This window comes from Ictidomys tridecemlineatus, chromosome 4, assembly GCF_052094955.1.
Source record: "Ictidomys tridecemlineatus isolate mIctTri1 chromosome 4, mIctTri1.hap1, whole genome shotgun sequence".
Lineage (NCBI taxonomy): Eukaryota > Metazoa > Chordata > Mammalia > Rodentia > Sciuridae > Ictidomys > Ictidomys tridecemlineatus.
This window is the reverse complement of record NC_135480.1, coordinates 142,702,319-142,730,309: the sequence shown is the minus strand read 5'-3', so window position 1 is coordinate 142,730,309 and position 27,991 is coordinate 142,702,319. Positions and strand designations below refer to the sequence as shown.

At 36.9% G+C, this 27,991-nt stretch overlaps 1 protein-coding gene across 4 annotated transcripts in view; it reads left to right on the top strand.

The window, feature by feature from the left end:
• Pip5k1b (phosphatidylinositol-4-phosphate 5-kinase type 1 beta) overlaps positions 1-27,991 on the top strand; it is a 276,928-nt gene that overhangs the window by 182,684 nt on the left and 66,253 nt on the right. For all 4 annotated transcript variants that reach the window (XM_078047564.1, XM_078047562.1, XM_078047561.1 and 1 more), the window contains 4 exons: positions 14,567-14,778; positions 16,464-16,547; positions 16,669-16,717; positions 20,217-20,301. In XM_078047564.1, coding sequence (XP_077903690.1) covers positions 14,567-14,778; positions 16,464-16,547; positions 16,669-16,717; positions 20,217-20,301 — 430 coding nt within the window. The remainder of the gene's footprint in view (positions 1-14,566; positions 14,779-16,463; positions 16,548-16,668; positions 16,718-20,216; positions 20,302-27,991) is intronic.

Genomic DNA, 27,991 nt, shown 5'->3' with positions numbered 1-27,991 from the left:
TGCTTTCCAACTCATCCCCACCACTGATTCCAGAGTGACCCTCTGATCAGAAGACAGCCAGCCTCTTGCAATTCCCTGGCCAAGGTTCCCTACTGTCTTGAGGCTAAAGCTGGGCTTCTTAGCTTGGAACAATAAGATACTTCCTGATCTGGTCCTTGCCACGGTTTCTGATGCTTCCTTCAGCTTCCTTCTTCAGCCTTCTCTCTCCTGGAGCATCGCTATTCTGATCTATTGGCCATACTCCAAAAGTATGGGCCTTTCTGCATGTTTCACTCTGCTCAACCATTTTCCCCCTCTTCTACCGCCCTCAGCTACTCATTTCAGAACTACTCGGGTATCTCTTCCTTCACGACCACCATGGTATGTTCCCCATGCTGCGCATTCTAGTCTTACCTCTTTCGTGAGATTTCGTACACTGTTATTCTTTCGTAGGCAGATCCCTAAGCCTAAAGATCACACCTCAATCTGTCTTTGTTTACATCTTGGTGCTTAGTAGGTACTTTGTAAATGATTTTTGGAAAATGTATTTGAACAAAGGAATTATGAGCTGTCTGAGGATAAAGAGACAAGATTGAGTACACCTCCAAGAAGTCTGTCTTTGCTGACTTTTGTGTATCTAGCTGTTTTTCAACTCTTGCCTATTTGGAAGGAAGTATTTAGTTTCGCTGTAATGCCTGCCAAATATGGCATTGAGGGTTTAATAAAGCAGCTGATCTCCATTTGATTCACTTGGGATTATCTGAAAAACTGTACTGGCTGTCCTCATATTGAGTCATTTGTTTGGGAAAAAGTATATTTATATTTCAATGATTTCCCCATGGAAGCAATGTTATAAATGGTCATTAGACATCATTTAATATTGGCCCCTGTCTCCTTTAGGTATATATACTCTCTGTCCAGCAAGACTGTACATGTCCCATTCCTTGTCCCTTTCTGCAGTTCTTGGCTTACTGTATACACTCAGTACACATTTGATTATGATGAAACTCTTTTGAGTTGAAATTTTATTTATTAGTTTTGGAAGAACAATTATGAACTATTTTAGTATTCATTTTTAATTTACTGTGGTTATTTCTCCTCTGATATGATTTATCTACAAAAAATCTAAAATTCCATATCATTTAATTAAGTTGACAAATCATTACACCCTGTAATATTTTTTGATAACTCTGGAGGAATGACACGGAGACAAAGTATATTAGTGAGAACTTGTGTTTATAGTCCAAATTTTTTTTAATCCTTCAAGTGGGAGTCATATCAGAGAAAGTCTTGATAATTAATGACCTAAATGACTTATTTTACATTTATTATCATTATTGTTGAGCAGCAAAGTTATTAATTTTTAAATAGTGTGGAATCAATTTTATTTTTTTACACAAATCATTGTTACCATAAATATTAATAGGTCCTCAGAATTGAATGAAAGAAACGAATGAATACAGGAACTTTTTGCAGCATTCAATTTATAGAACAGATTTCTGTCAGCTATGGACATGTTTGCATGAGTTACAGTGTGGGTTATTTTATATGATCCTCAATTTGTCATTATGGCTTGGGCTTACCCTTCAGCTATACTTTTGTTTAGAGTTAATTTTTGCACTTAATTTAGTTTATTTTTTCCTTTGGTATTTATATTGATTGCCTTCCCAGCTATCCTTGGGAAGGAAAAAGTACTTCATAAATAATAAAAGAGATGTACATCTCTTAGTAATGGTGATGTTTAAACTTAACTTCTTTCCTTTTATCAATAAGGAATTAGATTTTATTCTTAGACTTCTACCTTGTAAAATGAAAAGGGAACAGGGATATCATTGATTCTGTACCTTTGAGATTCTTTACAATAGAAGGTACAGATGAATTCACTATCTTTCAAAGTAGATTTTACAAACACTATAATTCCATGATGTAAATGATTTGCTCCACTATTTTGCATTATATTTTGAGTTTTGTTACCTATAATATTATTTATTTTGATAACATAACAGTATTTAGATGAAGCACATTTTAAATTGGTGAACAAATAACTAAATAAAACACACTCATAGAATCAAAGATTGAGCTGGAAAGGGATATTAAGAGTTCCCGGGAATGAAGAATGGTACCGTCCTTTCCCTAGTCTAAGAGATAATGAGTTGGATGTAACTAGACATGCCGAGTTTCCCAATGAGGATAGAAATGACAACATTGTTATATTTGGAAGAAATTTTTTTAAGTTATGTCTCTCTTTTTTAAAACATAATTGTAGGTTTATTTGAAAGATGTCATATACCCTTACCCAGCTTCCACCAATGGAAACATCTTATACGACCTTGGCATAGTATTGCAACCCAGAAATTGATTCAGATACAAGCTAATGATGTTTTTCAGATTTCTCAAATTTTGTCAATTTTATATGCACTCGTGGGCATTAGAGGGAGGATTCTGTGCAATTAATACATACATGCAGATTAATATAACTGCATGTATGGAGAACTCAGGCAAATGCAGAGTTGCTCCTTCTCAAGATCTCCCAGGATACCCTTTTACAGCCATGGCGACCTGCCTGTTCCAAAAACCCTGCCTAATCTTGTGCAAGCACAAATCTATTTTATACTTCTATAATTTGACATTTCAAGAATACTATCTAAATGGAATCATAACATGTAGGACTGTTGGGATTGGCTTTTTCCACCTGGCCTGATGCCCTTGAGGAGCATCCACACTATTACCTGTATCAATAGTTTGTTCCTTTTTATTGCTGAGTGATATTTCATAATACGAATATGCCACCATTTAATATTTATCTTCTAAAGAACATGTGGGTTTTCCTCTGGTTTTTGAGATTTTATATAAAGCTGCTCTGAACAGTTTTTTGCCAGAATGGCTGCATCATTTTACATTCCCATCAGAGCTGTATGAGTGATCCATTTTGTTCCCATACTTGCCAGCATTTGCTATTGTCACTATTTTTTATTCAGCCATTCTGATCAGTATGTATTGAAGTCTCTTGTGTAAAAGTTGCAAAGGATAAAGAAAAGCAAAGGATAAAAGTAACAAAAAGGCAATTTGGGGTGTATTGGAAAGAGTAATGAAAGCAAAGCTGGAAAACTTACAGTTAAGTCTAGTGACTGCTAATATGTCCATGGGATTTAATGCAATTGACAGGAATTCCAAAGAAGAGACTTAGGGTGTGTATTTCTAATAATAAACACTTTTAGCCAGGCACAGTGCCATGCACCTGTAATACCAGCAATTTAGAAGGCTGAGGCAGGAGGATTACAAGTTCAAGGCCAGCCTCAGCAACTTGGCGAAACCCCGTCTCAAAGAATAAAAAGGGCAAAGGAGGTAACTCAGTGATAAAGTGCCCCTGGGCCCAATCACCAATACTCCTCCCCAAAATTAAATAAAATATAAAAATAAGCATTTCTATGAGGCTGAATTCTCATATTACTTCATGTAAATCTATTATGTAGCTATTAGTAGTTTTACATTATAATTGCTTGATTTCATATTTAATGATTGCTACTAAAATCTGCTCTCTTTGAGAACAAGAACTGTGTGGCTTCATTTTCCCATCATTTAGCCTGTGTGACAATTCTATTCCACAGTTCTCTTGGTGTCAGTCTTCTGATGAACCCTAGGAGCTAACAATACAAACACTTTTTGAAATGGTGGACCTTACCTAACCAATAAATGCATAAAAGTAGATTTTGATAATAACCTGTACACAATTTGTTATGAAAGAAAACCAAAGTCAATTGTGTCAATGTTATAAATTTGTGTATACTTATTTGAAGTAAACTTGTATGGCTCATTTGGCCAATGTTTGTTAATAGTCAGTAACTTAGTAAATTACAACTGTGCTGACTCCCCAGTCTTCTCATTTAGGTCATGATTGGTGTCCCCATTTAAGACTGGCCACACACCACACTCTTCATTACTCTTGTAATGGAGCTGTTCTTTGACCAGGTTTTTGCCCTTTGCTGCACGTTAGCTCTGAGACAGGAATAGGAAAGGCAGGAAAGAATCTCCTGCTGGCAGTAACAAAAGAGAATATGGTCAGTGTGAGATGTGGCAGAGTGGCTGCAAAAATCAAAATATTCTTTTATGCCTGGCTTTCTATTAAGAGAAATCTCCATGTGGACCACACAAGTAATTCTCAGTATTTTGCAAAATTACCTATTCTAGTTTTTAGTAGACACAGGTTTCCTCTCACACATAACACAAAGATACCTAAGTAGCTTAATAATTGAAACGCACCATATGTAATATGTAATCATCAAATAGATCTATACAGTTCAGGGTATGCAGTGCATAATTTCATGGGCATTAAGGACATCTTTCCTAGGCTCAGTTAATGTTTGTTGTGGACTTGATTTGAGCCAGCAGGACTCAACCTCATTATAACAACTTATAACAACTCTCTGAAATGAGTGCCTTGGTTCCCTTTTGACAGATTAAGAAGACTGAGGAGGGGTTGAGTTGGCCCAGGTCTTCAGGGTTCACAGTGCTGGATCCAGGGCTCACCTCTGTGTGTCTACCTGCAAAGTCCTGTTCCTCCATCCTCTCATTCTCCTTGAGGAGCTCACAGGGGCAATGGGAGACAGTCCACTGAAATGAAAGCTCTAAGTCATAACAGATATAGACATCAAAGTGCCCGTGACTGGTCTTTCTGGCTCTGACAAGAAAACACAGTAGGAGTCAGGAAGAGGCTCTGTCAAAGTAGATACCTTGGTTGATGCAGAACAATGAGTTCATAAAATTTGCAACCTATTTCCAGGAGGGACAAAGGTAGGAAAACCATGCCATGACTGAAGAATACAAAGTAAAATAAGTAATCTAAAGATCAAATTTTTTTAAATGTAATGAAAAGCATAATCAAGCCCATTGACACTGGCCAACTCTTACCAACATGTGTGCCCATGAAATCCTATTAACATAAAAGCATAACTACTTTCTGAGAAATGTGATGGTTACAGTGGGATTGATTGTTTTTTAAATCTGCTAGAGAAAGGAGATCAGGAACTAGGTGTGTGACGTTGAATCCTGTGTGAGCAGCTTTGGGAAATTCTCAGTAACTACAGAAACTGAAGGATTTTCAAGCCAGTAGCAGGGTTTTGCTTATTGTTTTTTTTAACCCTCCCTTCAAATCAACAGAAGCATTATAAAAAATTCTCCAGAAAGATGGAAATCAGAGACTAAAAAAAAAAAATACAAAAATGCCTTCCTGATCCTTGACAAGTAAACTCCTTTTAATTTTCTTCCTGAAAGAAATATTACCTCAAGATTAAGGGCTGAAGTATTTCCTGAGTTTGTTGTCATGGTGGTGGCTGTGGCTATGGTTGTTGTCACGTGTCTAGATAGTTTTTTTTTTAGTCACTTGTCACCTGAAATTGAAATATGTGAAAACTCAGGCTAATGAAAGCTGAAGTCTTTGGGTCTATGAAGAGAATGATGCTGTACCTGGTATACAAGTGTTTCCTGCTTTTGTCTGAGAAGAACCTACCAGTCTTTGATTTCGTAGATGGCCCTAAGGTTAGAGGGAAGGTCATTGGAGGTCCCAAATGGGAGGACCACACAGCATCTGAGGGAAGGGAGCTAAGGGAAGGAAATGTCCCCACAACTTCCCCCTCCCTGCAGGGGATCCTGGGAAAGCCAGAGGAGAGCTGCAGGCCAAAGGACAGGGGCCACGGTGCGGGGTGGGGGTGGGGGGGTTGATGGGAGCAACTCTGGCTTTGAAGATGTATTTGGAAAGGCTTTGAGGTTGTTGCTGTAGATCCGGTGGTGGGTGCCCTCAAAGTCAGTCACAAGGGTCAGGATAAGAATTAGAACAGTGTTGTCAAAACCTGAACCAAAGGAGTGAAGGGGCAGCAAATCGCAGCCATTTTCAAAAATGGAGTTGAGGTTGCATATCTTGAGAAGAACTTCTAGAATCTGATAAAAGACTGAGTTGCAGAGACTTAGGTGTACTTGAAGTTTTCAGAATGGGGAAAAGATCACAAAGTTGAGCAAATGGCTCAGAAATACGCTTTGTGTGGTACCTTCATCACACAGTTTATTGTGTACTGACAAATGCAACCTTGTCTTTCCCACAAAAGCTTTCAGCTTAGGCTACTTACACCAAAGCATAAAACCAGTTTCATCTTGTAGGGCTTTCTTTTATTCATTCAGCATGCAGTGCCCGTGTACAGAGCACCCACAGAGCTGGCAGAACAGGGCCTGCAAGACTGCCTGGGAAGAGCCAGGGGCTTCCAGAAATATCACCACACACTGGTTTCTGAGAGGCCCTGACCTGCATGTATGGCTCTTCATCCCTGCCAGGACCAGTCAACACTTTTATATGTCCTTCTCCCCTACAAGTGAGTGTCCCTCTGATCTCACCAGTGTGCTTCCTTCAAAGAAATTCTCAAATTTAGTATTACAAACCAGGAAGTACATCTATCCTCACTTTTGTCCTTTGAAAAACTGCTATAAAGATTGGTGTGTGTGTGTGTGTGTGTGTGTGTAAGATCTTTTTAAATGATGGATGACTATTTTCAATGCATATAAGTATACTTCTATCACTTGAAGCTTTTTAAGTGAGGAGGGAAAAGGTCTTGGTACAGGGTAATCCAGCAGAGTCCAGAGTTCTAAATCACACATTAGACGCAGTACAAAATACATTATTGCCAGAACTAGGCTAAGAGCTTAATATTTATTTCATTCTGCTTTACCAGCCAAAATCATGTCTTGTCACAGCCTGTATTTTCTCTTCATTACATTAGCAAAGAACACTCTGAGCTTTATTGAGGAAATTAGATTACATTAAAAAGCCAGCATTCAGCTCTAACTAGACTTGCACATATAAGTAGTTCTGACGCTGTGCTCCGAAGGGCCTGCTTAGTGAGGAATAGCAGGCCCTTAGATTCATTTTTCCCTAAACCACTATTTCCAGGAATGTCTATTTGCATAAAATGTCCGGGATACTATTTTGAATTTTCTTATTTATTGGCTTAACACAAATGTTCTGTGTCAATCATTAATTTATTGTTCAAGAACTAAACTAATATAAATTAGCTAGAAAAATTACTTGAAGCCATTGATGTAGCTTCCTGTCAACTCCACTTTCGGTTAACTCTTTAGATCTTCCATCAAAGAATGATCAGTTGAGATGAGTATAAAATGTAGCCAATTTTCTGCTTTCACTACTTCACTTAAGATCCCAGATTACTAATTTTTATTTTCATCTGTGCCATCTCTACCCTAACATCAATAGAGATGGTGGTGAGTTAACTCTTAACAAGAATAGCAATGCACTTCATGTAAGCATTTCAAAACAGTATATGAAACTTTATTTTTGAAAAGTTCAAACATATATAAAGTGAACAGAATATTATAAATAGCACACACACACACACACACACACACACACACACACACACACACACATGTGCTGGGCCCAGTTTTAATAATTTGTAACTCAGAAAATTCTGGTTCATTTTACTGCCTCACTCCCCATGTAATCTGAAGCACATTCCATGTCTCACATCATTTTATTCATACATATCTTAGTAAAAACCTCTTAATGCTAAAGACCCTTTTTTAAAAACTAAGATGCCAATATCACCCATTTAAAATATTAAAAATTCTAACTAATCATCAAATAGTGTTCTAATTTGTAATTGTTTCAGAAAAAAATATTTGGATCAGCATTGAGATAAAGTCTATTTAAGTCCCACTGTCACTCTTAATTTTCATTTTGAAAATTAATTATTTTGAAGATATTTATCAGAGAAATGGGGTTGTTTATCTCAGAGTCTGGATTTTGGTAATTACATCTCTGGTTTCTTTTATCATTCTCCTCTCTCATCTACTTTTTCTATAAATTGGTCATTGGGCCCAGAGGTTTGATCACCTAGAGGTTTGACTTCAGATAAAATGTCTCTTCCCATCAGAAGGCACACAATGTCAGAATGCCTTTCTTTATGTGATGTTAGAGACGTTGATAACCAATGACCAGATCCTTAATTCAATGGGAATTATAAAAAATAGGGAATTTCTTTTTTTTTTCTTTTTTCTTTTTATTCTTTTTTAGATATACATGACAGTATAGTGTAATTTGACATATTATAAATACATGGAATATAACTTACTCTAATTAAGATACCACTCTTGTGGTTGAACATAATGTGGAGATTGACTGATCGTGTATTCATGTATAAACATAGAAAAGTTATGTCTGATTTATTCTACTGTCTTTCCTATTACCATCCTTCCCTTCCTGTCATTCTGCTTTGTTTAATCCACTGAACTTCTATTCTTCCCCTCTGCTGACCCTTGTTTTGTGTCAACATCTGCATATCAGAGAGAACATTCAACCTTGGGTTTTGTGGGATTAGCTTATTTCACTTATCATGATAATCTCCAGTTCCAACCATTTACCAGAAAAAGTCACAAAGTCATTCTTAAAATAGGGGATTTCTAATTGTATTGTTTATTAGCTAGAATGTACAAGAGAGTTTGAAACAAGAGAGTGCCTGACACATAGTAGGTGTACAATAAAATCGTCATACAGAATTGATTACTTTTTATAAGAACCCCTGTGACGTAGGAAATTATTAGAAGTCTTGCTGACTTACGATTCACTTAATAAAGCATCTCCTCTTCTTGTAGAACCATCATCTTTCTTGACTTTGCATAAGGCAAAGTCTAGTCTCGAGCTAGATATAGCTGAGTTGCATTATCTTTACCACTCTTAATATCTTCTGGTGCTGGTACCAGTTTTTAAATGCAGCTGTTTTCAATGACATTTTGGATTCACCCAAGGATTGTCCTTTTTTCAGTCTTATGCTAATTTAACTTTGCATTCTTTTTTTTAATTAATTTTTTTTATTTATGTATGACAGCAAAATGCATTACAATTCTTATTCCACACATAGAAGCACAATTTTTCATGTCTCTGGTTGTACAAAGTATATTCACACCAATTCATGTCTTCATACATGTTCTTTGGATAATAATGTCCATCACATTCCACCATCATTTCTAACCCCATACCCCCTCCCTTCCCTTCCCGCCCCTCTGCCCTATCTAAAGTTTGTCTATTCCTTCCATGCTCCCCCAACCCACCCACTATGAATCAGTCTCCTTATATCAGAGAAAACATTCTGCATTTGTCTTTTTGGGATTGGCTAACTTCACTTAGTATTATCTTCTTTAACTCCATTCATTTACCTGCAAATGCCATGATTTTTATTTTCTTTTATTGATGAGTAATATTCCATTGTGTATATATGCCACATTATTTTTATCCATTCATCTATTGAAGGGCATCCACGTTGATTCCACAGTTTAGCTATTGTGAATTGTGCTGCTATAAAGATTAATGTGGCTGTGTCCCTGTAGTATGCTGTTTTTAAGTCCTTTGAGTATAGACTGAGTAGAGGGATAGCTGGGTCAAATGGTGGTTCCATTCCCAATTTTCCAAGAAATCTCCATTTTTGGAAAGCAAAGGAACCGAGAACAGGAAAACTGAAAAAGCCCTGGGATGTGTTACAGATGTGTGAATAAATCTTCCATCTTAAGGCCAGCCCCAAGCATTTTGGGGTAGTTAAAGAGTCTGCAGTTGACCAACCTGTAACATGTTTTCCCAGCGGCAGTTTCCCAAAGATAAACATGGTACTCTTATTAGAATCAAAGCTCAGCCAAGCTTATAGCAAAACAACTTGCCTTTGATCTGCCATTGAGTTGTGTGCCTATCAAACAGTACATTAAAACAGTCTGTCAATATTAGCTTGATTTTTGCCCTTGGCACAGAGTGTATACAGTTCCTACAGTGTAAGTAGGTTTGGAAACATTGTGGGCTTTTATCTTTATTTTTTTTGACAACACAACACATAATCACAATAAATGTTTTCAGTGCTAAAAATTTTCACAGGCATTATAATGATGATGCACAAGTATCAAGTTCTTATATTTAAGACAGAAGAAAAGTAGCGTTAGAACTTCTTTGCTTCAGAATATTTTGATTTTTTACTTACTTGCCCAATACATATGGAAAGCAACATAGCAAATGTGCATTCCTACTATGTTCAGAGCACACAGCAGGAAACACAGTATAAAACTAGCCTTTGGTGAGTCAAGCAGAGGTAGATTGTCAAATCATGGAGGAACACTGATTATGATCACGTGGTTGGGTTTTCTGAGGGAAGATGTATTCCCAACAATTTGTTGACATCATTAATAAAATTTTCATTTAGGTAAGCTAAGTTAGGCTCTAAAAGGAAAAAAACAGTGGGAATTAGAAAGATAGTAAGAACCTTCCTGAAGAAATAGCATGAGCAAAATATCAGGGCTTGCATCTTTAGAGCACATTTAGGGATAATTAAAGAATTTCAATTTGACTAGAGGGGGAAGTATCTCTGGGATGGCAGTAAACAAAGAGATGTTGGTAGGGGCCATAGTAGCAAGGACCTTCAGGGCCAAGCTGAGGCATTGGCATAAGAAATGACAAGCTTTAAGTAGGGGGGTTGTTGTGAACCTGGTAAAGCAAGGGGGTCAAGAAGGATCTGAAAGGGAAGTTGAAAATGAGTCATTACAGAGAAGGAATGTTTTGATAATAAAAGTTGCAAGACTGGACAACTTAATTAAAGGAAGAGGAATCCGAAATCGACATTAGAGTGATGAAAAAGGGAAACGAAGAGAAAGAACTGCTTCAGGGCAAAATAAGGTCCCAATGTGACCCTGGGTGGAAGATTAGGGATATCCAGAAGGCCACTGGGGTGCAGCTAGGGATGAGATCAAGCCAAAGATTGCAATTTAGGAATTGTCTCTAGAAAGATGGTAGTTGGAATTTACTTCTGAAAGATTCCCAAATGTATCCACCTCTCCCTCCTGCTGCTCCCACCTCATTCAGGAGTCATCATCTCCTACACTCAGTCTTTCAATGATATTATTGACTTAAAATAGTCCTTGAGAGAGAAAGAAATCTCTCTGACCTTGACAATAAAAAGCACTGCGGTATTCCAACTTGCTTCCAGTTTTCTGTAGCTGTGGGAATGATCTCTGATATTTTACTTAGTGAGAAGGTAAAGAAATGCCCAAGCTAGATGGAAAGGCGCCTGTGTTTGCATTGTAACTTACATTTTGAATGGCAAATGCACAGGTACAGAATCTACCAGCAGCTGTGAGGTCAGGCAGACATTCTGGAAATAAATGTGCACCCAAGTGACGAACTGGATCGTCTGCCATGTCACCAAATGTTGCTCACTCTTGCAGTTTGTGCATGTTAAGTTTTTGGCAGATTTATTAATTCCTTTAATTAAAGAACTGGGAGGATATGAATAATGGAACTATTTTGTTCCTAACTGATGCAAAACTTTAAAACACATAATTAAAAATCTACTCCCAGAATTTTCCATTACAGAAGTTTTAAATTTTGATTTAATATATATATATGTCTTTTTGTTTCCTGACATTTTTTGTGGCTGGTGATTTTTGCCTAACCAAACACCTAAGATTTATGATTAACTTTTCATATAATGGGAATAGAATTTCTTTTTTAAGCCTTCTACTCTGAAAGAAGGAACCTTGTCCTCCTAAGAACAATTCAGTTACCTTCCAGGATGCTAACAATCCAATATAAGTGCAAAGAAGAAATGAATCTCTTTTTACAGCCTTTTCTAAGTTTCTCTTAAAGATTTTTAAAATGTACTTTTTATTTTTAATTGGCATATAGTAGTTGTACATATTTATGGAGTATATTGTTTTATTTTGATTCATGTATAATGATCACATCAGGGTATATAACATCTTTCTCAGACACTTATCATTTCTCTGTTTGGAGCATTCAAAATCCTCTCCACTAGATATTTTGAAATATATAATTAATTGTTGTCAAACAAAGTTAGTTCTTTTACTCATCTATAGAATATTAGAAGTTCTTCCTCCTGTGTCCATTATCCATCCTATCTCCATCACCTCTCCCTCACACCCTTCGCAGACCCTGGTAACTACTGTTCTTCTCCATATGAAGGTTTTTCTTTTTAAAAATAATAATAATAAACCCAGAGCCAGGTGCAGTGATACACACCTATGATCCCAGCTACTTGGGAGACTAAGGCTGGAGGATCCCAAGTTCCAGGCCAGTCTGGGCAACTAGCAAAACCCCCTTTCAAAATAAAATAAAAAGTGCTGGAGGTAGCTCAGTGGTAGAGGGCTTGCCTAGCCTGTGTGAAGTCTTGGGTTTAGTCCCCAGCACAGCACAACAAACCAACCAACCTGGAAAAGTATTTGACAGCTTAAATGATCAGGATCATTTCTTACTCTATGCTATAGTTATAGTTGGAACCACAGCCTGAATTCTTATCACTTATAAAATTGACCTAAGGACAGTAAATGGGACTGCAAATCCAAACCAGTTTACGTTAAATAAATATAAGAAAAATGTCTTATAAAGAAGGCCTTTTAACAAGCAGAATTAATTTGCAGATACTTTGTAGAGAAAAATGAAATAAGCAAGATGATGTCAGGATTGTGTTCAGTCTTCACCACTCCTAGCTAGAGGAAATGATTCCAGGTGCCTGTTAGGAACATCCACAGTGTTGTTACAGTCTAATTAGAATTTGTTTTTGAGGCCAGTTCACTACTTTGGGGGAGGAATCATTTACAAATGAGTACTGTGGGCTATGCAGGGAATATGGTTGAGTCTTTACCAGATGAAACCAGGAATGTTCTCCATAAAGATTATAAGGCAATCATTTTAGAGCTATTGACCAGAATTGCAGGGTTGAAGGCCTGTCATTTCCTGTTGAACATCCAGGCAATACTATGGGTAACCACAAACCCAGAAATTTTAGAGAAATCAAAATTGGCCAAAATAACACTGGTAAGAGGCTGTGTCCCTGCATGCCTGACACTAAACAGTCTTGTTTTCCATGGTCTTGCTGCTTCTAACAGGGCAAGACCCCACCATGGAGAACTGACTGATGCTCAGGCATTGGGTCAATAGTCAGAAGTACTACCTGTCACTCCTCCTTCCTCCTCCAATCCTGACTGCACTTCTTAGGTTAGGGAGGCTGCTTCCACATCACTGTCAGACCACTGTCAGATCTCTTGGGTTAGAAAATCCCATGTCTCAAACTTCTAAAATAATGAGATTCTATTCTCATCTCCTCTTGTCTGCCTCCTTTCTGAAAGTACAGACTTAGTAATTTGAAAGATGAAGGGGGACCATTCCATGGTATTGGACACTCACAGCCCCCTCTCAGGTGTCCTCATTAATGGCTAAGATGCTACCCAAGGAAAACCATCTTTTGAAGACTGTGTATATATATCCCAAAGTCTTTGTCAGATACCATCCATGAAATGACACTGATAGGTCTTTTGAGTCCCTAGACCTTATCCCTTCTCTAATATATCATGATTATCTGACCAAAAACAGTTGAGTTTAAGAAGAATGAGAAGCTGGCCAGGCACCGTCGAGCACGCCTGTAATCCCAGCAACTCAAGAGACTGAGGCAAAAGGATTACCAGTTCAAGGTCAGCCTCAGCAACTTAGTAAGACCCTGTCTCAAAATTAAAAATAAAAAGGGCTGGGATAAAAAGAAAAAAAAAAAGAGTTCATTGTAGGGGAGAATTATATACAAAGTAGTAGGAAAAAAATTATAGAAGAAAACACCCAATATTCAGACACTTTTCCTAAACATTCTTTCTCTACCTAGGAAGGGTTCCAAGTGTCAAAGCCCCCTGAACTCTGAAACCATTTTGAAGGACTCTTATCTAGTCCATGTCACCTGTCATTTTTCTTTCAGAGCATTGCTATCTCTTTTTTTTGTAGATACATTCAATTATTTTTCATTTCTTCACCTCCCCACTCTCTGCTGTTTGGATAATTAAGCATTAAGTCCTATTCTTTGTTGAGATCATATATTTTTAAAAGACTGACTACAGGAAACTAGCAACCTTGAGATATAGGCTTTGAAAAGGAAACCAATAAACTTAGCAAGAGTTAGATTTTTGAGAACAGAATCCAAGCAACCACACATTCCAGCTGAGTCTTCATGCTGAGGAAGTTACAAGCTTGTAGAGACAATTGGCCGTTGGTTTCTAGGCTCTAGAGCTTATTAAGAGTGTGAATGCTAGAGTTGACCACTTAGGTCTCTGTCACATGCTGTGTGTTACTGAGCAAATTGCTTTATTTTTCTATTTTTTTTTTTTTTTGGTCTCTAGAATAGAGCCAATAATAGTACCCAAATCATAAAGTGGTTATGAGGATTGAATGCAAGTGAAACACTTAGCACCTGGTGCATGGAAAGTTTTCAGTAAATGCTGATAATAAAAAACATTCACGGAGGTTTAAGAAAAGATGTGCTTGCTTTAGATTTGCATAAAAATTTCATCTTGCAGCCACTGTACCAGTCCTTTCTGCGTGTGGCCTAATAATAACCTCAAGTGTTTTTATTGGGATTTTTTTTTTTCCTCCATCAGCCACTCCACAGGAGGGATGCAAGAGCAGTACATCTACATATTTAGAGCTCTCTGATTCCATGCAGATGAGACTTATAAGCCATTTGGGTTAACTGGCTTCTTGGGTCTTTTTCTTCTTCAGGTGCTGGAAAGCTTCAAGATCATGGACTACAGCCTTTTGCTGGGAATCCACATCTTGGACCATTCCCTTAAAGACAAAGAGGAGGAGAGCTCACAAAATGTGCCTGATCCAAAGCGGCCTGGGATGCAGAAAGTTCTCTATTCAACAGCCATGGAATCCATCCAAGGTCCGGGGAAATCTGGAGATGGGATCATCGCAGAGAACCCAGACACGTAAGTGCAATCACATGCCCACCCTGATTGTGACAGCCCCTGCCACTGAGTAATTTCAAGTAGTCACATCCCCCCTCAGCACTGAAGCACTTAACACCTGGTACATGGAAATAGATGGCATTCTGAGAATGGATTCCTACATGGCACTAACATCCATCCAACCAGCCTTCATTTCTCTTCATCAAAGGATAAGTAGATAAGTGGCAGTGTTCTGGTTGTTGTTGTTCTTTCACCCACAAAATTTCTTTTTTCAGATGTCTGCATTTTCCAAAAATGGTCAAAAATGTTTCTGCTCCCATTTACTACATATTCAAAGTATCAACCATAAGAGGGAAGAATAAACTTTGGATTGAAATACCATATATTTAAGCAAATACAAGAATGGTGTTCACAATTCAGAGCTCTTTTTATCTGCATGAGGGGATTCTGTTGATCTAGTCCTACACCCTGGCAAATGTGGTCTCTCTCCTCAGCCAGATGTGATGGTAACTGCAGGATTCATTCGAATATGTAAAGTGCATATTGACAATGGAAGTAATTACAACCAAAATGATTATTGAAGTGGTTAACTGTATCAGATGCATGTATTAGCTAAGCAAGGAGACTGAAAAAAATCATTTTCTGAGGTTATAATGTCCTGATTTCTAGAATTCTCCAACAATATCTAAACCATAGGCATATTTTACTTTTATAAAAGAAATTAGTTGTAATATTTGCTTGTGATTATATCTAAATGTTCAATCATCAGTTAAATTATCCTATATCCATATGGTGAAACACTACATGCTATTAAAAATCACAGTATATTGAATGTAAAGAAATGCTCATCAGCCAGGTGCAGTTTTGGAGGCTGAAATAGGAGAATCGTGAGTTCAAAGCCAGCCTCAGCAACAGTGAGGTGCTAAGCAACTCAGTGAAACCCTGTCTCTAAATAAAATACAAAATAGGGCTGGGAATGTGGCTCAGTGGTCAAGTGCCCCTGAGTTCAGTTCTCCGTACCAAAAAACAAAGAAAGAAAGAAAGAAATGTTCATCATTTAGTAAGTGAAAAAGATTATAAAACATAATAAATTAAATAATCCCCTTAATAGATTAATAAACATACTGCAAAGTATACCAAATATTAATAATTATCTCTTCATTCTATGAGTGGATTTTTTACATATTTTCTACATTCTTTTCTATGTTTTATGGGTTTTTTTATTTTTTTCAATGTTGATAGACCTTTATTTTATCCATTTATTTATATGTGGTGCTGAGAATCAAACTCAGTGCCTCACACATGCTAGGCAAGCACTCTACCCTTGAGCCACAACTCTAGAGGCTTATATTTTTTAATCTCAACAATAAACATTTTTTTGATCAGAAAAAGAGCATTGCATTTTTTAAAAATAATATTTATTATATTCTAAGAATTCTTGGCCATGCTTTTAAAATAGAAATAATTTTTAAATTGGATTCTTCTCATCCAACTTTTCAGAGCTGACAGCTATGATGTTTCTCCATTGTGGGAAAGTACATCATTCTGGATTGCCAGGAAGACCTTTAACTGGATGCAAAATATATATATGATGATGATAAAGAATTCTTAAAAGATATTATTTTCAATTTATTTATTATAAATATTTTTAATTTTATAGTCTTATAATATTCAATAAAATATTTTCTCTTTTGTTCTATCAACAGAATGGGAGGCATTCCAGCTAAAAGCCATAAAGGAGAAAAACTACTTTTATTTATGGGCATTATTGACATTCTACAATCATACAGGTGAGACATTTGGGGAAGTGATCTTTTATTATTTTCAAGTCATCCAAAATGTTTTTGAAAATTCATCAGATATGAGTGGTTCTGCATTTTCATGGTTATTTTTCTATCTGTTTACATGTAGGTTAATGAAGAAGTTAGAACACTCCTGGAAAGCTCTTGTTTATGATGGCGTAAGTAACGGATGTTCCTTATTAAACTGCATATATTTTTAGTTCCTCGGAAACTTGTACAAGTGTCTAGAAAACTGTGACACTGCGTGTTAAGAGGTGAGGAGCAAAGGTCGTTATAAACTCAGAGTCTTAGACTAATAGATTTGTCCACACTAAAAGCAAAGACCACATAAATTCAAATAGCTATTCATATAGATGACATCCAGCCTAGTGGCTTAGTAGAGGCCAAGAACAAAATGATAGCTGTTTCTGTGGGAAATGCAAAGCTCCCAATTATGAGATAAGGAGGGCAAAAATCTCTTTTCAAAAAGACGCTGAGATTAGTAGGGCTGTTGAAATAAGATTCTCAGGAGACCAGACCACGAGTAGCTTGATCCCTGAATTTGATGGTGGACACCCCTGGACTTGAACTCTGCCATCACCACTTGACCAGCCATGTGAGCAAGGTTCACTGCTTGTGATTTGGCCTCTCCTTGGTTTCCTTATCATAACAGAGCAATTATAGTAGTACTGGTCTGCTATGAGGATGAAATAAAATAATCCGTGTGCATATTCAGCCAGAAGCCAAACACTTAATAAGGGCACAGGAAGTGAAGATGTTTAAGGTGGTGCAGATTTATATGTGTTATGGATTTACACGTTTATATACATGCTGACTGATAGGAAGATGTCACAAGAGTTATGGGTTTTTTTTGTTTTGTTTTGTTTTTTGGTGCCAAAGATTAAATTCAGGGGTGCTTAACCACTGAGCAGCATCGTCAACCCAAGAGTTAAGTCTTAATGTAATTAAAGAAAAATTTAAATATCAAAGAGAAAGTAGTCTTCCTCTCTCTCTGGCTCTCTCTCTCTTACGGGCACTGCACATGCACATGCGTTCACACACCCACACCCACAGAGACACATCTAGACATTAGATTTGAACTTCCTGCTGCTAACAGACCATTTATTGGCCCTAAGCCTCTCTCAGTTAATAACTTGATATGTCACATCCGAAGAATATATTGGTCAAAGATTTAGTCACACATTTCCTTTTAAGATGCTAGCAGATGCTTTACTTTGAAAGAAGATAAATTATGGATGCTGTTCTTATGAAAGACACGGTATGCTAGACCCATCTTCACCAAATTACAACAGCCCTCCAGGCTGTCAGCAAGGCAGGAATGTGTGTTCTTTTCCTTTCTGGAAAAGAACACACATTTTTCAGTTCTATGGAAGACTGTTAATAACCTTTCAGCATGAGAGATCTGCATTTTGTCCACAGGCTAAGGACTGCCCTATGTCAGAATGCACTTTTAAACTTCAGGCTCACAAATTTGTTTCTAAGAATTAACCCAAGCCTTATCAGATCAAAGATTCCTCCTATGAAAAGGTCAGGGGTGGGGCTGGGGATGTGGCTCAAGCGGTAGCGCACTCGCCTGGCATGCGTGCGGTCCGAATTCGATCCTCAGCACCACATACCAACAAAGATGTTGTGTCCACCGAGAACTAAAAAATAAATAAAAAAAAAAAAGAAAAGGTCAGGGGTAATTTGAATTCTCCTTCCAAATGAGAAAGGTGGGGACTACATCACCTTGAACATGGAAGGGAGAGAGAGAGAGAGAAATTCCCCTGGGTTATTCCTCTGCTGTTTTCTGAGACAAGTGTCGTTACCTGTTTATTACCAAGTGAGATTTCTGATCTCAATGACCTTGTCCTGCATCGGCCAGAGGCTTCTAAGAGAACCCTACCTTTGTCCATGTAAAACGTACCTTCTGATTGTAGTTTATTTTTTTAAGAAAATCTCTGCTGATTATGTATTTGTGAAATTATACATAATATTCAAGGCTTGTTTTTGTTTGTTCACAAATATGGCTCTTATTTAGACAGTGTTTCTTCCTATCAAAGAAAGCAGTAGTGGAACTCCTTTAAAGGCAAAGTCTCAGGTATCTATAGATATCATTGCATCCTACTTCAGACAACAGCTGCCAGGATCTGGGAAGAGTGCCTGTCACATTCCTGCCTTGCTGACAGCCTGGAGGGCTGTTGTAATTTGGTGAAGATGGGTCTAGCATACCGTGTCTTTCATAACGTGCTAATTACAGAACTACAGATTGTCCTGGCTGAAAGCACATGTACCGCTCACATAACACACTATTTTACAGAGGCTGACCCTGAGGCCCTGAGCCTGGCTGATCCCAATATCCACAGCCTTTTGGGGTGGGGGCAGGAAGGGAATTGAACCCAGGGCGCTTAACCACTGACCTACATCCCTAGCCCATTTTATTTTTATTTTAAGATAGGGTCTTGATAAGTTGCTTAGGGCCTTTCTGAGGCTGGCTTTGAACTTGCAATCCTCCTGCCTCAGCTTCCCAAGCTACTGGGACTATAGGCATGTACCACCATACCCAGCTATTCACACAACCTTTTAAAGTTAGAACTTATACCAGAACCAGCTCTCCGGATTTCTGGTGAAGTGTGTTTTTTTCTCCCAGCAGGCATTTTGTAGTATCTAAGCTTAAATTCTTAGAAATTTCCCTATTAGAATCCATAACCTGAGCAGAATACAACAATTACTAATTGGGCATTATGTAAAATTATGGATGTGTAACCGACGTGATTCTGCAATCTGCATTTGGGGTAAAATTGGGAGTTCATAACCCACTTCAATCTAATGTATGAAATATGATATGTCAAGAGCTTTGTAATGTTGTGAACAACCAATAAAAAAAATAAAAAATTTAAAAAAAAAGAATCCATAACCTGGATTCAAAATGGAGCATCATACATATAAATAAACTTGCCATTTCTAGAAATGTACAACTTGAATGGTCAATAAATGACTGCTGATCGAACATAGAGAATCAGCCCTTCATCCATTCCCTTTCCTGGATTTGTAAATAAACGGCCCTTCAGTCCTAAGACTCCTGCCATGCATGAGAGAACTGAATTGGCCATGCAGGTCAGCTTTGGTTGATGGTAGGTAATTCAGTACAGTACCAGTCAACCATGTCTCCTGTATATCCTCCTGGGTCTTCTTAAATTTCTAAGAATTTAAGCTTAGATACTACGGCTACTTGGAGATAACACCAGAACACTTTCTTAATTTAAATGTCACTCTTATATCAGTGTGCTTTGCTTATGTCCCCAGTTTTTGTTCATGACTGAAGGAATACCCTTCATTCTCAGCGGCACTGGAAGCACTGGTTACCTATAAGAGAAGGATTTGAAAGCACCTCCAGGGACACAATGTTATGAATAAGGATCAACTATTCCAATTTGGGTAGCAGAGTCTTCTGTCTGTCTCCCTTAGTGCTCTATTCACTCTAGAATCTTTGTTCTTGTTGAGTCTGGGTCCTCCCCCACAGCCCACGGTCCTGCAGGATATAGAACACTGTTCTCTAGCTCTTGACCACTGTTGATGAAAGACCTCAGCTGACAGAAAGACTTGCAAAAATCTTTCCTCTGCCTTGGGATGAATTCCCTGAGAGGTAAACCTTCGATCCTTGTTTTGTCTTTTCAGGACACCGTTTCAGTTCATAGACCAAGTTTTTATGCAGACAGATTTCTGAAGTTTATGAATTCCAGAGTTTTCAAGAAAATTCAAGGTAAGAGTCTTATGAAAATGTCTTACTTGTAGCGCTTAGTTGCTAACTTCAACATGTATCCATGCCAGAATTTTTCTGTAAAATTACTATTTAATAAACCAAACTTCCACATCCCTCATGTTGATCTTACTTGACATAGAACAATTATATATCCAAGATAGACTCTGCCATGAATAGATTTCCTCATGAATGAATTAATGACTTATAAAAAAGCAGATGGGAACTAGCTTAGCTTCTGTTTCCACTTCTGTCTCTTCTGTCATGTGAACACACCTCAATGGTGCCTTCTATGAAAAATAGGCTTTCACAAACACCAAGCTTGCCAGCTCCTTGATCTTGGACCATGCACGATTTTTATTAGAAGAGTTAGAACATTTTTTTCCCCTGTAGTGGTAAACACTTAGTGTGATTGATTATCCCAGTTATTTATTGATGCCATAATCATTAGTCCTATTTTCTGGTGAAGAAAATTAGAAGTTGTATTTATGTCTGGTCATAAAATATATTGGTTAAGAATATTCTGATACAGTCAAATCATGAAATAGTATGTAACCAATAAAAATGACCTATTAAAGGTATATTTAGTCCTTTAAATATTGATTTATTCACATATATGTAGTTATTGGTCTGTATACCTTAAATGAACAACAGAATTCTAACAAAATATATAAAATCATTAACAGTGGTTATTCTCATACAGTATTCTCCAGGATATAGAGTAAATGTGAGACCAGAAAATAAATTTTAATCAATTAAAAAAGATCAAAGTTATGCATAGTATCTTTTCTGATCACAGTGGAATGAATCAATAAAGAACAAAAACTAGAAAACTTACAAATATGTGGAAATTGAATAACACGCTCTTAAAATATCAATAGGTTAAAGAAGAAATCACAGGGAAATTAGAAAACTGAAACCAATGAAAATGAAAACACACATTCCAAAAATTTATGAGAAAGACAGTGTTTAAGGGAAAACTTAGAGATGTAAACACCTATATTTTAAAAATAGGGAAAATAATACATCAGTATTCTAACTTTAAACCTTGAGTTAAAAAAAAAAGCAAACTAAACTCAAAGCTAATAATGGTTATTTTGAGTTGAAAATTATGTGGGATCTTGTTTTCTTTCTTATTGGTGTTTATTAAATTTTCTACAGTATATATGTAGTATTATGTAGTAAGTTTTTTAACTATGTGATAGAAGAAAATAACACTGTAATGCATGCATTGTTATTTTATAATTTAGCCATTCTGTGGTCCACTTTTATAACCCAGAACATGATAATTTAGTCACTCACCAAAAAAAATAGAAAGAGTAGAATATTCATGTTTTATATTCATATAAGACATTTTTTCTTATAATATTGGAGTTTGAAAGATGCAAAGAAAACTTTGATAATTACTTAAAATCCAGTAACCCAGAGATGCCCAGTTCTAATATTTTGATGTTCTTCTTACCAGTCTCTTTTTCTTTTCTTTTCTTTTTTCTTTCTTTTTTTTTTTTTTTTTTTTTTTGGTGGAGGTGGGGGGTAATTGGGGCTTACCAATTTTTATTTCTGTACTTTATGTATTTATATAAAACTGGTGTGTAGCTCAGTAACTGAGTGCATACTTAGCAATTGCAAGGGTTCAAATTCCAGCCAGCACCACAAAACAATAAATAAATACTGGTAACATAATGGTATACAATTTTTATGTCTTCTGTTTTTCACATTATAGCATGAATACTTTTCCATATCCTTGAATGTTCTATAAAAACATCATTTAAAACTGCAATGCAACATTAAAATTATATAAATGTGCTATAATCTAGCTAACCATTCTTTGAGTATAAAGCATTTTATAGTTTCTTTTTTTTATTTCTAACTAATATTTTTTTAAAACATAGTTTCAGACAAATTCTGGATCCAAATTAGGGATTATTTATTTGGGATAGATTCCAAAAAGGGATAATGGTATTAAAATGCACTTAACTGTACAGAGAGATTGTGCCACTAAAGGTTCCCACAAGTCTGTGTTTTACCAGCTCTCAGCCAGCATTATGCTTTTTAAATTATGCTACTCTGATAAGTAAAAAATGTTATCTGATTGTTTCATTTTGCATATCTTGAGTATGGGTAAGGTTCAACCATTAGTCATTTTTATTAGCCATTTATAATTCCTTTGAGAATTGAGCTTTATAACATTTGACCATTTCTATTGAGTGTTTATTATTTTTCCAGATGATTTATATGAACTCTACATATTAAAGATATAACTCCTTTTTAACTTATTATTCTAAGGAAAACTTTTTTTGTACATTCAACTGTCTCAATGGTATCTTAAAATCACTGTCAAATTGAGACCACTATAAATTAAATTCTCTGCCTAAGGTTTTTTTGGCCTAAAAATGGGCCATAAAGTAGTGTTTATTCAGACTGCAAGCTTGTGTGAGTATCAGTTTGTGGTTCAAATGTTTAAGGAAGAATTTTCACCCTGCTTACCTGTGCCAAGACTGGAAACCATGAGTTCCCTTGCAGCCCCCGGTAGGTTTGTAGAGGAGGTGGCCCTTTAATGTCCCCACCTCAGGGAGGCTCTTTGCATGAGTCTCCTGCCTTGGAAAGTGTTTTTTTTGTTTTGTTTTGTTTTGTTTCTGAATAGCATACAAATTAATGGTATAAGCAATGGCTTGTCCAGTTCTAGAAAACATAGCATGTGTTAAAATTTTTTCCAGTCTGCATGGTTCATCATGTCTTATAAACAGTGTTGTTGAGATGTAATTCACATGCCACAAAATTCACCCTTTAAAGTTTGCAGTTCTGTGGTTCTTAGTATGCTAAGTTGCACAATCCTCACCACAATTTTGTTACCCCCAGCAGGAACTCCATAGCCATTAGCAACCACTCTGTGGCTCCTCTTTGCAGTCCCCTGGCAGTTACTCATTTACTCTCTGTCTCTATGGTGTTACCAACTCTGGATGTTTCATGTCAGTCATTCAGTATGTGGCCTTTTGTGTTTGACTTTATCCATGTTATAGCATGTATCCATCAAGGTTAATCCATGTTGTAGCATGTACCAGTACTTTTATTCTTCTTATTGCTGAATAATATTTCATTATACAGAGATCCCACATTTTTTCTGTGCTTGGTGGACGGATATTTGGCTTGTTTTCATTTTTCAGCTGGAATGAGTAATGCTGCTATGAACATTCATGTACAAGGTTTTGTGTGGATGTATATCCCATTACTTTCATGTGTATACCTAGAAGTGAATTGCTGGGTCAGATGTCAACTCTGTTTAAAATTCTCAGGAGCTACCTAACTCTTTTCCAAAGCAGCTGCACCATTTTACAATTCCACCAGCAATATATGTTTCTGTGCATTCTCATCAACATATGTGATTGTCTTTTTGTTGTTGTTATAGCGATCCTAGGGGGTATAAAGTAGTATCTCACTGTGATTTTGATTTGCAGTTCTCCAATGACTAATGACGTTGAACATCGTGTTATGTACTTGTGATTTACCTCTTGTTTGGAGAAAAGTTTGTTCAAATTCATAAAGTAAACTTGTGGCCCTCACACAAGTCTGTTTGCCTCAGGTCATGCCCCATTTAATCTCATCTCCCCACTCTGTAGCCAGAGGAATCCGTTTAAACTATAAATCTGCTTTTCCTAATTACCTGTCAAATCCCCTTCGTTCTAAAAAGAATAATAAATGGGTGGAGGGGCTCCATGGATTCCCTAGAGTACAAAGTCCTTAACACGATCCCTCTTTCCCTCCCCTGGAGCTTCTCTCCTCCTCATTCCACACCCAGTGCTTTCAGCATTCTCTCCATCCTTCCCATAGTCTCTCTTCAAGTCCTAGCTCAGCTGGTGCTTCCCGACCATACTTACCACTCTGTCATTTTGTGCTATAATGAGCTATTTGTTTTCCTCACTAGGCTTTTTCCCCCCTGGTGCTAGGAATTGAACCCAGGGCCTTTCACATGCTAGGCAAGTGCTCTACCACTGGGCTACATCCCCCAGTAGACTTTAAGTCTCTTTGGTTCACTTAAACGTCCCCAGCACCACCTAGCACATTTCTGGGCACATAGTAGGGACTCAATCGTTGTTTGATGAATAATGCAATGAATGACCATTTCAAAAGGTAGCAATTTAACGAGAAAGTTGACACTTTTTTTTTCTTTTTTAAAAAATTTGTTCTTTTTAGTTATATATGGCAGTAGAATGTATTTTGACACATCATACATCCGTGGAGTATAACTTCCCATACATGATGTGGAATTACACTGGCTGTGTATTAAAGTTGACATTTTAAATCTCAACTTTAAGATGTTTCCTCTACTATGATTGTTCTACAGCCCTTAAGGCCTAAAGGCAAACTTTCTTTATAAGTAAAGACCCTGCCACCACCTCTAAGAAATTAGTACCTGGTCTTCAAGTTTCTTTTTCAAGTTAGTTTTTTTTTAATTTCTTAAAAACATTCATCCCAACTCAGAATTAAGTCATGCTGCCAATGTAATAATGTCTATATAATTCTGTATTTCCTAGAAATAGAAATAATAGTCACCATGTGTTAAATGCTCACTGAAATTCTCTACCCAAATAATATGACTAAAAAGCTAAAACATTTCTCTTTTTTTTTTTTTTTTCTTTTTCTTGGTACTGGGGATTGAACCCAGGGGCACTTTACCACTGAGCCACATCCCCAGCTTTGACACAGGGTCTTGCTAAGTTACTTAGGGCCTCACTAAATTGCTGAGGCCGACCTCAGACTTGTGATCCCCTTGCCTCAGCCTCCTCATGTTGCTGGGATTACAGACATGTGCCACCACACCCAGCTAAAACTTATTTACTTGACTAGAATATAGTTATTAGATTAATTATTTGCTAGAAACTCAATTGTCCTAAGATTTTAGAACAATAATACATTCATTCAACCAACATTTATGCTCCTATCATACGCCTAGAAGTTTTCTAACCACTGAAATATAGGAAGCTTTTAAAAATTAATTGTTTTGAATTAGGGACTGAACCATATAATAGATTTACAATGCATAAAGCCATTGCTAATAAAGATTTTGCATACAATGCTATGAGTAGATCAAAAAAATAAAACCAATTCTCTAAAAAAGAGATTTACAAAGAAAAGGATATTAAACTAAGTTCTATTTAAGCCAGAATTCATAAGAAGAGAGTCAAAGGCCTAGGCATAGGAATAAGCACGGTAGGTTCCCGAGGGGCAGATAAATAGATGAACTAAAAAATGGTCAAGTATACACATAACTGAGTGGCAGAACCTAAGCTGGAAATGAGCACAGGACACCTATCACTGGACATGGTTTAAACAAACATAAATCAAGGTGTTTGATTTTCAGCAAAATCCAAATAGTTCACTCACTGTTGAGAGAGGCTCAGCTCTCCCCTTTAAGAAGAAATTCACCATTTACGATAAAAGAAAACTCCTTCTTTAGGTGTAGGAGTTTGCCTTCGGGTCCTCTCTGCTCCTCACTACATGTGACACTAAAGAACAAAGTATTGTTTCTCTTTACAGACTCTTGGCCCTCGATGCACTAACACACCTAAGTGTGGCTCCCTGAGTGTCTTCTAGTCACCAGGCTGTCCTCTCTTCCCTCATGCTTCCTTAGGGCTGCCAAAGCTCTGTGATAGAAGCTGTTTCTCAGTGCAGAGAATTAGCAGTGACCTCAGAGCAAGCATATGCAAGCATATAGAGGAGCAGTTCTCAAACCCTTAGGCCTCAGAACCACTTTCTACTCTTAAAAAAAAAATTACTGAGCTTTTATTTATGTATAACTGTCTATATTTCACATATAAAACTTTAAATTGAAAATTTTTTAAAATTTTAATCTTATTAGGTAACATTAAAAAATATTGCATAATAACAAGTCAATTTTACATAAAGTAAAATAATTTTTAACATAAAAAATTGTTGTCACAAATAATTGTATTTTCCAAAACAACTAACTTCATGAGAAAAGTGGCATTATTTTCCCTTTTTCTCAAATCCCTAATGTCTGGCTTAGTATAGAAGACAGTTGGAGTCTCACATATATTTGTGAATTCAGTCTGTGGTGCTGTTACAGGTCATGCAGTCTAGAAAGTTGTGTGCATGGGAAAATGAAATGAAAAGATAATGCCTTCATGTTTTTATGAAAATAGTTTTAACCTTGCAGATCATCTGAGAGGGTCTCAGGGGACGAGGGCAGTCCTCAAACCACATCTGAAGTCCTATGACTAAGAAGTCTAAAAGTGCTATGTGGAGAGACAGGAATTTATCATAGTTTATTAAAGATTTATAGAAGTTAGCAGATAGAATGTTGCAGCAGAAGCCGTGTGTGGATTAGTACTTCGGACCTGCAAAACAAGAGTGACCACTGTTGAATAAATGGGAAATTAAGGAAAACATGTCTTATTTAATAACTTAGTGGCCATTAAAATCCATTTTGATCAGTTTTAAACATTTCAAATCTCCTCTCAGAGAAACACAAACTCTAGTTTTATCTTTTTTTCACCCTCCACACTTTAACCAGAATATAGAATGCTGAAGAGCCAGAAAAAGAACCAGCAATTAGGCAAATGAAGAAAACAGGAAAGACACCTGGGGGTCATGACCTGGAGCAGGTCTTTCTACTCTCAGTTTCAGGTCCTTAAAAAGGACCAACATCTCTAGACACATGGATAATTTGAAATATGCAATGTGAATGTTGGCTTCCAAACTCTAAAGCCCTCTACAAACATTATTTATGATGATGATGAGGCACTGCTCAAAGAACAAATAACCCTTCCTTCTCTGTAAGCAGAAGGACTGGCCTCTATTCTTCCCTCATTTGTGTGTCCCAGAATCCTCCTCCAGTTAAGTTCTTGCAAGCTGCCCATAAGAAGGCCCCAGATGAGCAGGTGGCCTGCACCCTAACAACATTAAGCCAAGAAGAATGATCACAGCAGGAGTAAATATAAGTAGGGATGATCTGACTACAGCTTAATCAGCTCACAGCCCTCAGCAAACAAGACATTTTCTTCGGTTCAGATTCCCAACACCCTTCTGAAGGTAGAGAATGCTGTATGGACAAAGATCAGGAGTGAATTACGCATCTCACATAACCATGACCTAGAAAAGAACCAAAGAGTAGGAAATTTCAATGGAAAGTAACGGGGAAAAAAAGCAACCAGAAGTAACTTGGCTAAATTGAGCAACATGAGTATAAGATTAAACATTGGCATGTTTAGAAATTCCCAGTCCCCAGTTAATAAAACCAGGGTCATGAGAATTCTTCATACTTTACCATCTGCATTTACCCACTCACCCAGCCAGCTCCCAGCCCTAGAAAAACATTGTTTGGAGGAAGAAAAATAATTCTTTTTTTTTTTTTGAGACCCAGGAATCTGTAATTTTTTTGAAGTTAGTACATTATAGTTATGCATAATAGTGGGGTTCATTTTGACATAATCATACATGCATAGAATATAATTTACTCCATTTTAGTCCTGAAGGAAAGTAATTCTTTAGCAAGAAAACATTTGAAGTTGACCTCAAATAAGACTTTATTTTAAAATCTGGAAATAAATTCCAACTCTAATTTATTCTAAGATATTTGGGGTTAATCAAGTCATTTTGGACAAATGATAAGGTCAAAACATAAATAATTTTATAAGAAGCCATATATATATATATCTACACACACATATAATTT